This window comes from Musa acuminata, chromosome BXJ3-9 (genome assembly GCF_036884655.1).
Source record: "Musa acuminata AAA Group cultivar baxijiao chromosome BXJ3-9, Cavendish_Baxijiao_AAA, whole genome shotgun sequence".
NCBI lineage: Eukaryota > Viridiplantae > Streptophyta > Magnoliopsida > Zingiberales > Musaceae > Musa > Musa acuminata.
This window is the reverse complement of record NC_088357.1, coordinates 38,323,016-38,337,500: the sequence shown is the minus strand read 5'-3', so window position 1 is coordinate 38,337,500 and position 14,485 is coordinate 38,323,016. Positions and strand designations below refer to the sequence as shown.

General features: G+C 39.7%; 1 protein-coding gene across 2 annotated transcripts; it reads left to right on the top strand.

The window, feature by feature from the left end:
• Nucleotides 1-4,146: 4,146 nt before the first annotated feature.
• Nucleotides 4,147-9,634, top strand: LOC135649380 (uncharacterized). 2 transcript variants are annotated; one of them, XM_065167667.1, is made up of 4 exons: nt 4,147-4,450; nt 5,372-5,642; nt 6,804-6,871; nt 8,983-9,634. In XM_065167667.1, the coding sequence occupies exons 1-4, from the start codon at nt 4,313-4,315 to the stop codon at nt 9,262-9,264; spliced, it is 759 nt and encodes a 252-aa protein (XP_065023739.1). In that variant the 5' UTR covers nt 4,147-4,312; the 3' UTR covers nt 9,265-9,634. The 2 variants fall into 2 exon arrangements, with proteins under 2 accessions (XP_065023739.1, XP_065023740.1); XM_065167668.1 differs by having other exon boundaries at nt 4,148-4,450; nt 5,372-5,633.
• The last annotated feature ends 4,851 nt before the right edge of the window (nt 9,635-14,485 follow it).

The window sequence follows — 14,485 nt, the reverse complement described above, 5'->3', positions numbered from 1 at the left end:
GTGTTTGCACTCCTTGCGTTGAGTTAGCTACTGTGATTCACCTTCTCAATGCCATCGAACTTTTGGAATGAAAGAAGTTTTCACCCTAACTTGGAGTAATTCTCTAATAGATTTGGTCGTCTTTGGGATTGTATCATCTTCTCCATCAACCCTGCCGCCTACTCCCTTGAGTAGCAAAGGTGCAACCCCACGTACTGCCTGTTTCGTTCCTTGGTCGTGCACTTTTGCATGACCCGAAGTTCTTCACTTTGGCTATCTTGATGAGAAGCTCATTGACACCGGTCTTACGGAGTTCCTTGGCCTATGCTCTTCAGCCTTGTCTCAGTACTTGGAGATTTGCCTCTGCATGCTCCGCCTCCTCGGCCCCTTTTACGACCAAGCGCTCTCTCTCCATGAGAGCAAGGGATCAATGCCTTTCACGGAAGTCCCGCCTCTACGGTACTATGGCACTGCCATGCCCATGGCCCTACTATCCGTCACCTCGCATCTACATCCCTTTTCTTCACGATCAGTAGATATGTCTCCGTGGCACTCCTCTGAGTCCACCTCCATTCTAACTGATTCTTGATTTTGGGTAGCTAAGTCCCTCTAGACTCGTCGTCACTTCCTCGTCCCTTTCGACCCCCTACTTCAATACCTCTGTATTCTCCAAGTAGCTCCCTTTGATCGATGGAAAGACAGACTGCAACTCCCATGCATGGCCTCTGCCATCACGTTGTAGGATTTGCATCGATTCTGTTCTCCTTAGCTTCCTTGGTAGCAACGTTCGCTTACTCGACCTAGTCCTCTGACTTGCCGGGCTCCCTTAAGCGAATATGAGCTCTGGAGCAGTCCAACTCTCCAACTGCTTCGATCATACCTCTGTATAATCAAGTCTCTCTCATGGGACTTATTGGTACTTGCATTCGAACTTTTTCCATTGGTGGAACATAGCCCCCCTATATGCTGATGACCAAGGCTTTTATTCGATGCAAAATTTAATGCACGCATAGAAGACCCGCCTCTGTAGTACCATGGCTTTCACTCCTTGAATCCATAGCCCTTTTGCCATCATGTTGTTCACCGAAGTGGAGCTTCCAGTAGCTCCCGATCATACCTCCGTATGATCTAGTCCCTCACGGGACTCATTCATATGTATCGCATTGCCACGAACTATTCCACCACGATCCGCTGCACCATGTCGCCTCCTGGTGACATCTCCATTGCATTCTGATCCTTGTGGGATGAACTCGAATTGTGGTCCCTCCATGTGTGGCTTCTGCCCTCCATGTGTGGCCTCTACCAATACATCGCAGGGTTTCTTCCACCTTCGATTTTGTTCACTCCTTTGACAATCGACCTTCATCCACCCACTCTTGGGTCACACCTAGATGAAGCACCGCTCTAGGATAGTCCGTCGCCTAGTAGCTCCCGAAGTCCATCGACTTCGCTGTAATTAGTGCACCATTGTCTGGATCCTGGGCCTCTGCCCCTACCAGCACAATCTCCGCTGTGCATCGCTTCCTTCATGGCAACTTGAATAGCAACACTGTGGCATATTCTTCAAGAGTACCCACCTCTAAGTCCTCTTGCCCCATACTAAGGCCTTCTGAACCCAATTTCGCCTCCGCAAATTGAGTCACCTTAGTTCCTCCATCAAATGCTCCTCCGAGATAAGGTGCATGTGCCCAGAAGCTCCTTTCATCTTTGGCACTATGCAAGATGAGTCTGCTTCGTCAGAATGAAGGACCCATGGAACAACATGATCCTGCTCTTGCCTCTACAAGAGTTCATGTCCTTGACCTCTGTCCAAGGAAAGCACTATGCCTTCGCTTCATGTTCCATCTTCTATGCTAGCTCCCTTCATGCGGCTTGGGCACTTTGCCAAGTTATACTCAAGTTGCTCCGCTCCTCGTTTTTGCATTGAGTTGATGGTGGCCCTCGCGCCCACCATTCCACGAGTCAGCCCTCTCTTGAGTCCGATCTTATATCGACTCCAAGTGTGCCTTCATTTGTGTTGCTTTGGGTTGCTCCCCCACTTGATCTCGCAATGCATCTACCAATGCATTCTCTCGAGCGAGATCATGCGACGACTCCTCGCCGCTTGCTCAGTCCATTGAGCTTCGTGGAGTTGTTGTTTGTTGAGGCACTCCTCCTCAACTTGTGAGGTCCGTCCCCATGATTCTCCCTCTAGAGAGCCGAGACTTATCCCTCCTGGATAACTGTCCCATTAGAGCAACATTTCTCTTTGTTTCGGAGACCACCATCCCCTTGGACTACTCCGATCTGCTGAACAAACTATGCATTGTTCTGCCTCCTACAAACACACTTGCTAGATTGCGAATCCACGTCAATACAGCCCCTGCTACACCACTCAAGGCCTAGCAACATGCTGAACTTGTTGCACACTTCAACCTCCTACGGACGTATCCTTTACATGCCCAAGAGAAAGTTTCAATGCTCCATGGCGCCGAGTTTCGGTCGCCTTGGGATGGTCGTGAACATTCCATCGTCCGCATACAAGCCCATGTATGAGTATCGAATTCTTTGAGTTAGCAATTCCCCTCACCTCTGTGAGCTTTGCACAACTCTTATGGTCGCTGAGCAACTCATTCCACCCTGCATGGTCTCATCTTTTACCAAGCACCTCGCTTGCCTTGAGCACCATCAAGTATAGTTGTCAACGTTGAGCCGTAGCTCAAACTCAACTATCCCAACCTTTATGCGCTCCGTATTCTTCTAGGCTTGCTTGTTCTCGAGGTGCCTCTTGTGCGAAGGGTTGGTCATTCCTCTGCATGCTAATCTCATATGCTTGCTCCCCCGAGCGACTCCTTTTCCCTACATCTCCATGCCCATTTTACCCCAAACGGTCGCGCGTGTGCTAACTGCCCTCAACGCAGCCCCGCTAGGTCCCCTACATTTGTATGCTAAGTGTTTCTATGAGTGCTTGTCCCGCTCTGATACCATCTATCATAGACTTAGCTGGTTTTGCCTAAGTCGTGCGGCACCCTTGCGTGTCTGTCCGTAAAGGTCAGCCTCCCCGAAGCCTCCCATGTCCCTCAGGACCCACAAAAGAGAGAACGAGTTAGAGAAAATGCCTCATTCGGGATCCACAAGCAAATATTTCCGAAAACACTTCATAGATAAAACAAATTACAAACAGACTTTACAAGCTCTGAATAGTTGCACAACAAAGGGTAAAATGATCCATTACAGACCGAACTAAAATGGGACTATTAAGTCTTCGATTGTCCCTCTACATGCTAGTCAAAGTATGAATATACCAAAAAACACGGACGAACATACATAAGCATTACATTAAACATCTTATTTAGAAGTTTGTCCCTGACAAGAGGGACTACCCAGCTCCCCAATCAATCTTCACTGCTCCCGATAAACTGTCTCTTCCTACCTACGTATTCCTTTGCCTTTCCCATAGCTCTCCACGTCAATCATAATCATAACGAGTCATAAGAAGGATTGTACTTTCGATGATGAATCAACGACACTAACTTACACTCATATTCATATTGCTTCCCAAAACCTCCAAATGTCAAATCTCCTTGCTCGCAGTCTTTGATTCTCGATCTGAAACATAAAGCTACCAGAATCATCACCAATCATCCCGAATTCAAGAAAATAGAAATCTGCAAAGCCCTAATCCGCACGAAGAACCATGATTACGCTACAACAATCATAACCTAAAAATGCATTCCACTCACTGCAGGTTCCAGATTAGAAAAAAACTCGCAAATAAACTGAAAAATCGAAATAAAAGGACGGGTGCGTTATACCTGCGCGACTCGAGCAAGAAACCAAGCAAGCCTTTCAAAGCTAGCAAAGGCGTCATAGTCGAGGGAAGAGATCTCCTTGTGGGAGTAACGATCTGACATCGATCTATAATTCCGGTGTGTGTGTGTGTCTGTGAGAGAGAGAGAGAGAGAGAGAGAGAGTGGAGAAACAAATTGCGTGCGGAGGCGTAATAAAAGGCATTATAGTCATTTAATCTTATAAGGAATTTGAGGCATTTCGGGGAGTCGACTTAGATTGGTTAGCTCTGTTTCGGGGCCACTGTCTTAAGTGGGACCCACATTCCGCGTCGTTATTTTCTCTCCACGTAGGATGAGTAAAACATTTGTGACGTACCTCAAATCCGCGTTAAACATGAAACCGACATAACGGAACGGAGAACCGACGGGAGAGAGAACGCAGAGGGGGAAGGGAAAGAGACGAAGAAGGCGACGCTTGGCGGAGGCTTGATTCTTCGCAAACATCATTAATTCTAGTTTCCTTTGTTGTCTAGAGAGAAGAGAGAGAGAGGAAGAGGCAGACGATGATGAAGGAGGTGGTGGCGCATGTGTACGACGTGACCAACAGTGGGTCGGAGAAGGCCAACAACACCATCCTCCACATCAACCGCTTCTTCAAGGACGGCATCGGCGTCGGCGGCATCTTCCATAGCTCTATCCAGGTCCCTCTCTTCCCTTCCACCCCGTGTTCTTCTCCGTTGAAATTGTTCTTGGATTTGTCCGAGATCTTACCTTTTCTTTGAAGCGGGGGGTATTTTGGGTAGTGGGCATTGATTGGATTAGGTGTTTACTCTGTATTTGTAATTAACCACCTTTTGCACGGATCCCAGTGATTTGTTAGGAGAACTAGAGGGAAATCGAGGTGATTGGTGAGAGCTATATGAATGCCAATGCACAAGGCACAAAAAAAACTAACTTTTAGCATAAAAATTTCATTATGAAAATAATTTTCTATTTCTTTTATAAAAACCTGATCAAATAGGAATATTTTTTACTGGACGGAGCAAGAGGAATCGTCCTAAAGAAATGCATAGGAGGATCCAGAAGGTTTCCTTTCTGGAGTTCCAGTTTCGTTATTTCTTCTTATTTCCTTGGGTAGTTATTGGTGAGTTGGCATTGGTCAGGGAGGCTTTCCATTGTAATTAGACACCATTTGCGTGGAATACACTGATTTGGAAGGAGAATGTGACAGAGATTGTGGTTCCTAGTTTTGGTTTTTACGGAAAATTTGAAGGCACAAAGTTGCTCATTTTAAGTACAAATAATTTGACATTTGACAGTGTGGTTATTGTTTCTATCAGAAGCAGGGAGAGAAAGTGCGTCGATTTTATGGAAGAATATATGGGAAGGTTTTTAATGATCAAAGAGGTTATCTTTCTGGAGTCATTTGATTACTTTTGATTAAACTTTGTTGGTTTCTTTCCACTTATTTTTTTATTTTTCATCATAACTTCGTTATCATTTTATTTCTAGGTAAGTAAGAAGTCATTTTTCTTTCTTTATCTTTTGTCCATATGTGAAAGACAATTTAAGTCATGATTCTACTAGTAATTTGCTTGCTTTTTCTTTTTTGTAATTGTCAGGTATACGGTGATGAAGAATGGTCATTTGGTTTTTGTGAATATGGTAGTGGAGTTTTCAGTTGTCAACCATGTAAAAATCCTATGTATAGTTATCGAGAATCAATTGTCCTTGGAGAGACAACTTGTTCCATATTCACGGCGAATCAAATCTTGAGGGAACTAAGCAGAGAATGGCGTGGAAGTTCATATGATCTGCTTTCAAGAAATTGCAACCACTTCTGTGATGCTTTCTGTGAAATGCTTGATGTTCCAAAACTTCCAGGTCAGTCAGGTACTTCATTTGGTAATGTTGGATGCAAATACTCGATTTCACATGTCAAGACTTGATGTTGTGCTCATTGAGATTTCTTTATGCTTTGTTTATAGTTTCTGATTTTAGATAAGCAAACACAGGGTTATTGACCATACATTTTATTAAAAATATATTTTATTGAATAGGTCAAGGGCTTCTTTTTTCTCACCCTGTCTTTCTCCAACTCTTTTAATCTTCTGAGGTAAAAGTCTCTTGTATCTGTTTCTCTCTCTCTATTATTCGTGTCATTAGCCCTGCACGCAAGACATGGGTCATTTGAACAAGGAATTATCGTGGACTGGCTCAATATAATGGGAGCCACTTTACTGGGGGAATAACTGAAAGGATGAGATTTAGCTCCACCAAAACAATTAACAGTCTAATACTCACAAGCCATATAACACATTCTAATCTGAATGGGTTCACAATAGAAAGATAAAAGAATAATGAAACAAAAAAAGAAGAGAAGCAGAAAGAAAATTGACATATCCTCTTTCTTCTCTTCTTTCTCATTTCTGATAGCTTGTCTTTTACATAAATATGAAAATTACTCATGTCTTTGGCTTTTTGACAAACTTTTTCGATAGGACTGAAGCTTGAATCCATCAGGTTTTGGTCGTTGAATTGTTTTGTCTATTGATAAGTTCTCTTGTAAGTTGAATGGTCTTTTCTGTCATTAGACAATTTTTGGAATTTGAAAGTGTTTGTTTTGTATCTTGCTGTACTCCATTTGGGACACTTTATTCCTTTTCTCTGTGAGACTTCCTCAATGATTGCTACTGGACTTTTGTCTCGTTAAACCATCCAGACTTCTGAATATTTATTCCTAGCATTAGTTGTTGTTGTTGTTGACTTTTGAGGAGCTATATACTAACAAGCACAACGGAGAATCCAGGTAAATTTCTTTTTGTAAATTATTTCCTTAGTGTTGGAGGTCTCTTCTAAGAGACATATTTAGGCAGTTAATGAATTAGAAGAATGTATAATATTCAGAGGATGTATATAGTGTCTTGAAAAGTTGATTGATGTCTTTATGCTATTTTTAGTTTACTTTCAATTATATTCGCTACATAGATCATATCATCAAATTCAATGATATTATTCTTCTCTACCATATTTATAATAATCTCATGCCTGCAGCATGGGTGAATCGGTTAGCAAATGCTGGTGATGCTGCCATGGAAGTTGCAGAAATCACAGCATTCAAGGTAAGAAGTAATTTTTCTACTTTGTAGGTTTTTCCGTTTAATTCAGCTTGTTCTTTATAAAAGGATCTCAGCAAAATAGTGATTGTTCGAATTTTGATTTAGTATATCTTGTTTGGGGTTTAATGCATGTCTCTGTTTATGCAGTAATTGCATTTTAATTTCAGAAGTAAAGATATCTCATGATTTGTTTCATGTTTGAGGTAGTTTCCACCTTGTTGGCACTTTACACAAATAGCAAATGGTTGATAGATTTTGTTATGCCAATGCCTTCGTGTCATTTGATGGTATTTATGCTATCAGAAGTCAGAACAAACAATGATGCTTGATATTGGATTCTTAGGATCAATGAACAAATCATTACACTAAATGGAGTCATGAGCACTGAATAGTACATAGTATATGATCTTTCATGAGGATGAAGCCTGACCCTGGATTTTCATATTACAAGAACGGGCTTGATGGTTGAAAGGAAAAGTAGGGTCGAGCACTGCCAATCAACCCTTATTGTTGCTTGTTCTACGTGGGTTCCTTCCTAAGCTACTGCCACTTAGTTGTTGCACATGTACATGATTTCTATATAAATAAACCCTTTTTTATGTGCAAAAACAACAGCCCCAGCTGTAGTTGTAGAGAAAAATGATATTTCCTTTTGAAGTTTGTTTACCCTTGAAAGCTTGAAGCCATAAAGTGCTGAATTAGGCCTCACCCTTCTGCTTCCTTATATTATGTGGGTTGTTCCTAATACCTGCATAATTATCTTGTCTTAAAAGAACTTCTCAGAACTTGTGTTTGAAAATCCTATGCTCAGATACTTGAGAACCTGAGTTAACCTTAGATTTATACCTTCCTTAGTTATTTAATTAGATAGGCAGTCAATAAGCTACTGCTTTTGCTGAAACTATATATATCGCAAGGGTTATGGAAAGTCATGACAATATCAAGAATTACTTTTGGTTTAGGATATTTTTGTTCTCGATAATTTTCATATCCATTTCTTTTTTACAATGAATAGGAGTCCTTGGGACTCTGGAATGTGCCCCTTAAGGATCAAGAGAGATTGTTCGGCGCACACATCATGTGCTAGTAGTGAGTTGTAGGCTAAAAGAGGTTCCAAAAGAAGAGGCTATTATTATGAGAGTAGAGAAAATTGTGCCTTTAGATTGCAAGACTGGTAATTGTCAATTATCCCACTTCACATAGGCCTGGTACAATTACAGCTCATGCCTATCAGAGATTGGTTTCGACACCGTGTTAGGCTTCACAGTTTTACCTCAGTCGATATAATCGCAGCTTACTCAATACATTATTTTGATACAAGAGGGCCAAAACAGTTTGATAACAAGTCTATTAGTGGATTTGATATAGTAGGGAATCTGATCAATTAATCAGAATATTACTAATCCGAATAATAATAGCATCAATCATAGATCAATCTCAATTCAGTTCATGTATGATAGATCTAATTAGCAACTATATAATTTCATCTTAAACATTTTCTAATAAATAAACACACCTGTAGATATGGTTACCACTTGATGTTGGTGACCTAGGATGTACATAAAAAAAAATTTCAACTGTAATTGAGTATGTTCTCGGATGAGATGTTTGATTGTCCAGTAAATATGACAAAACTGGCTCATAGTTGATTCACAGATTTATGGAATCAGATCAGGATTTTTTGTTAATGGACCAGATTCTATCTGTATATAGCTTAAATTGGCTGGTTTAAGTCCAGTTGGAAAGTAAAGAAGCTGGGTATCAACTACAAGTTATTCAACTTTCTTACTTAAGGTAAAATAGGATTGAATGTGTTAGCAAAATGCATTCATCCATTGCCAACCGATATTTTTAAGTACATATGATTGTTTTAAGCTGGATTTCCATCGCCTGCCAGTTTTTGTATATGTGTTTGTATCAGTTGTTATCAGTTGCATCTGCTGACTGAATCCTGCTGTATTGGCTTACAGCATACTGAAGCACTTAGTGACATACTTGGCAGTGTCATATGCAGAATTAGAAAATTATGGTTCTTGTGTGATTTGTTGCCACCATAGATGTAGCAGCTTTAATTTGATGCTGGTGTCTTTGTCCTCTTCTTTTGTGGGTTACAGCTGCAACAAGCAAAAGCTGAAATTATAAATGCTAGCAGAGTAGCTTATAGGTTCATCTCAGGTGTGGGTTCAAATGCACCCACCACATCAGAAGGCCCGAGTGATTCAGGTAGTGTTGCTGCTCGTGCCCAGGGAACATGGTTCAGAAATCTCTTCAGCAACATAGGTGTGAAGCCATCTAGTAGTAACTCAAGCTTCCCTGAGGATTTCGATGATGAAGAGCCTGAAGATAAACCCAGCAGCAGCAGCAGCAGCAGTAGTAGCAGCAGCAGAGAAAAATAGCACTCACGCAACTCAGCCCCAAGAGCAAGATATATGATTCAAATTTATTGTATTATTTAAGAGTTGCATGACATAACATCGTCTTTGATCATTTAAATTAGTGGATACAGTAAAAAAAAAATCTTCAATCTTCAACAAAGCTGGCTGCTAAGAAAGCTATTGGTATTATACAATATTCATGCGAACATGAATATTGTAGTATGGATATAATTGAGTGTATTGCATAATTGCTATTCTGGACTTTGTCTGCTCTCTGTATGGCATATTTAGACTTGGAGACCTTGCTTTGCTGTATTATTATACTTATTATATAGATCATCAAAACAGAATCCTTGTAAATTATGTGATAAGTTGGTCTTTAGTGGAGAAATTGTGCTCTGGCACTGGTTTCTGGTGGGAATACATGCCAGCAAAAATTCTTCTAATGCTGAAAATATATATTTATACAATTTTATTTAGCAGGTGATTTCATTTTCATCTATCATAAGAAGACACGTTTGCTGAGTGTCCTACAACTCTATGTCTGGTTGGTAGAGGAGGTACATTATACAGTTTATGAATCTATGGGAGTTTTCTGATTGCTTGGACTTTGTTAGCAATTGTGGGGTTGTCTACATCAGGGTGGATTTGGTGATGTGTTCACTTTCTTGTTCTTCATAGGAGAATGTTGTGCCTATGGTAGGCAGTATTTCTGTGGGCAGCGCATATTAAGTTGGAAAGAAAATGGATCTTCAGAACAGATATGTGCAAACCTTTCTTTTTATTTTGGATAAGAGGAGATCCTTGTCTTCCACTGAAAGACTACTATGAGAACATTGAAGGTTGTTTGGCTGGTTGCATTTTTTGAGAACTCTTATTGATTATTCTGATAATAATTGCTCCAACTAATTTTTAGTAGCTTAATGTCCTTTTGCTCCAGATTTTGACTAAATATGCTAGAAAACGTGATGTTCCAAATGTAGACTTTGTTCTCCAGAATGTCCTAGACAAATTCACATTGATATCTGATGAGGATAAAGATATGGAGTTATTTACTTGCATGAGGAAGTAAAGAAAGAAGTTATAGGGTTAAGACCTGAGAGATACATTGAAGGACATAGGTGAAGAATTGTCATTCCAGCTTCATATTTTTAGCAGAACAGAGGGCATCTCTCAGTAGGCAAAACCATTAGATGTCCTCATGGAAAAAGAGAAAGAAATCCCCACAATTCCTCCTTGTTCTTGAGTTTTCATAACTCAGTTGATTGAATACAATCTTGAAGCAAAGCTGAATAACACAGTTTCCAGAGGCATTCTCAAATTCTGGGTCCCATCAGAGCCAAAGATGCACAGAACAAACACAATGTAGCTCAAAGCACAATATCTGGTCATAGGATTTCATAGAACCTTGTAAATACTAATCTATCTGCAAAAAACTGTCATTGATCATTGATGCCAAATGAATGACATATACATAGAAGAGTTTCATCAATAAAACAACAACTCATTTGTGATGTGAAAGTTGAGGTAAGGCCCTATGAAGCATGGAGGAGATAGAGTGCACTGCAGTGGCTGCTATTCTGGTCTTTATCTGTCCCCGCCTCGGTATGAGCCTTCTGCCTCCTGACTTCACATCGATGGAAGCGGTGGCAAGAACAGCAGCAGCAACATTGCTCATGATGCTTGATGTTGGCAAAGCAGTTCTGAAGGCTTCTGTAGTCTTGGGTGGTGTTTTGGATTCTCAGCTTCTCAGCTTGCTGTCATCTTCAGTTTCAGGCAAATATATATATAGAGGGATTACAAAACCAGGGTCTGAAAAAGTATTTGCTAGGCTGGATAATTGAATAAGAAGATGTGCACTTGCAGTTGTTTTCTTGGTGGTGAGACATGACAGCTATTGTTGTCCTGTTGCTACTACAATTTGGCTCTGATACCATTCAACACAGAAATCTGATTTGTTGTGGGTTTCAGACAGTTTTGACAGGACAAGGATGACATGAAGGTGTTCATAATTCAGCATGCTTTGTAGAGAAGTACTAATCCATTTTGGATTTGCTTGAATTATGTTGGTAAATTCTTGGATTAAAGGTGTGCAGGTTGTGTCTGCACGTGGTTACACGTGGAACCAGCTTTTGGAACATAGACCGGTCATGTAGCTCTTCTTGAGAACATCCAGAAATAGATTAAGATGAGCCTTGACTTGTATATGCCCATGGCCGTAAAGAAGAATGCACACATCTGATCTTCCAACATGTCACATGCAAATGACCTCAACTTGCAATTGCAAGTTTAATATCAGTGGTGCAAGCACAGGTCATTTCTGACTGTAATGCTTATGCGAAAAGTATGCAGCAGACGTTATAACATATTCTATATAGTTTTACGTTGGTTGTCACCGATCTAACTCAAGCCTTTGGTTTTTTCATTCAGAAATAAAAATATATAGTTTTGATGATAACTTAAAAGGATAGTTACATAGGGCTTGCAGATTTTAGACGGTCAATATATACAGTTTTATCTTCATACGATATACAAATTTTAGAGGGTTAATATATACAGTTTTATCTTCATAAGCAACAACACACAATCGAAGAGTTCAACTCTTTTCTTTATTTTGCACATATAAAGCTGCTTAAGAAGCATAGAAATCATATGCAGGAGAATATAAGTGCTTGCTAACAGACAAGCATTAAAATCTTGTGAATCAACAGTAGTTAGCAGAGAAGAACACATCGAAGAAAACAGTAAGGCCCTACTAAGGGAGGTGTACCTTCAGGTACCTTCATGGCTGCTTCCTGCTTGCACAACGAACATTAAAAACCACACTCACCATAGGTGAAAGCCCTCTTGTTTCAGATCTGAAAACATAAGCAATCAGAATATGATTTGAGAGTCAAAAGTATTCAGAACAAGCAAATCTCCACTAAAAAATCCAAACAACCAAATTTGTAGCTTGTCATCATGGAAGCCATTTCAAAGTTCACACCAAAATGGAGAAAATCCATGCTTCCATGCCTCCCAAACATGCACAGACTGCCACTTCTGTGTCTTTATTCAACATACCATTGTCTAGTTACCTCAGAGCTCTTCCCAGAACAGTTTAAGCCTAGGTTGGGATTGGAATAAGAAGCAACCATGAACTCTCTCTCTCCCTCATGCATACATATGTGTATATATATGACCACAGTTGGATAACACCTCACAGCAACTGGATCAAGTCTCTGCAATGATGAATACAGGTAATGACACAAATGTGCAATTTCTTGTGGGAGAAGAAAAGGTCACACAGCTTTGCTACTAATTTGTTTGTACTTTGTATACATCAGATTATATTCAACTATTTCAAATTTGTGTTCTTTCTTTTGTATCAACTAATATTTATGAAGTTAATTGATATAAATTGGACTTTTTAACTTAATTGAAAATTTGTAGTCTCATAATGTTTTTAAGGATTGCAAACATTAGATGGAGTTTTTTTGCCTTCTGTGTAACTTTAGCAGCAAATTTGTTTAAGTTATCAAATATAACAAGGATATAAAAAACAATGATAATGGATAACAATGGATAATGGCCAAAATATTAGTTTAGCATTCTGTATAATTTTTATTAATCTTGGTTTAGGATTATACACTCTGCATGAAGCAGATACTCTTGAGAAAGGATAACAATGGATGATGGCCAAAATATTAGTTTAGCCAAGTGCAAAATTTCTTTTCTGCTTTTCACTTTTATATGCAAGGATAAACTCCCCCCTCTCTCTCTCATTTATCCCATGATCATGAATTAGTTGGTAGATATTTACGTATGCGTTCTACATATAAACTTTGGAATGTAATATGCTAAAAAATGCACGAAAGAAAGCATTTAGTAATAAACTTAAGATTTCTTTAGCAGACTAAATGGAAATTGATCTTTAGGTCTATAGTATGACTAATTTAATTAGAGTCACCAAGTATAATTTGTTCCTCTAGCTATCTATGATACACGCAATTACTTAAGGCAAATCTATTCGAGCTTATCTCTAGCATAACCTCATAGTGTTTCAATTACTTAAGACAACTATGTAAAAGTTCATTCTATGTCATAAGCTTATTATTTAAATCTCATATTTTGATGATGAAATCAATTGATAAGTCTATGAACTAATGAGTGTTTAAAAAAAGTACCATAGGATAAACTTCGATAATGGAAAGACATATCGATTAAAGCAGAAGAATCATATATTGGGCCAAAGTTCATCATGTCAGAGATCAGAGATTGGGCCAAAAGGATCGGGCATTACGCCAAGAAGATCGGATGTTGCAGGAGGTCAACATGCCGATGGATCGGATAATATGCCGAAGGAAAGAATGACATGTTGGAAGTTCGGACGAAGTGCCAGATGAACTAATAATATGCCGGACAATGTAGGCTTCATGATTGTAATTATTATGTCTTGATCGAAGTAGTTTAGACTCTAATTGAGTTAGTTTTGGGTGTAACAATACCAACTTAATTAAGAGCCCATTGGGCCTGAATCATGATTGAATTGTGCCTATTGGAAGACCAATTCAGTGACTTGAGGTTAGGCCAAGCGGTGACACCGCTAGTCCATGCAGTGGTACCGCTTGTGAGTTAGAAAGTATGAATTATACTTTTCCAAAAAACCCGACGGTGGTACCGCTAGGGTCAGTGGTAGTACTGCCCAAACTGATGGGGGTACTATCAGAACTCTCTCAGGCTATGTCAAATGGTAATACTACCCAGGTAGGCAATGGTACCACTAGTACTTGGGCTGTCAAGCAGTAGTACCGCCCAATACATGTAGTGGTACTGCCAATACTTTGAAAACTCGTAGATTTAAATTTTTTGCTCCATTTCTGAAGCCATTTAGGGCCTATAAATATCTCACTCATACTTACTTAACAAAACATGAAAAACTTGTGGTTTTAAAGTATTGTATACTCTTAAAAAGTATTGAGTCTCTTCGTCCTTGAGTTTAAAAGTTATTCTAAGGGAGGTGTGAGGTCTTTTGTATAAGAAGGGTGTAAGGGTTCTCTCCTAAACTTGTGAAAATTAGAAAGAGTTGTAACAAAGGTAGCTGATCTTCATCCATTGAAAGAATATCGATAGTGAAAGCTGGTGGTTTCGAAGGAAAAAGAATCGAGAGTAGACGCAGGTCAAGACAACCGAATCACTATAAATCTAGTTTGCATTTCTCTTTATACTTTTCCTTACTATTACTAATTGATTAGTTACTCAC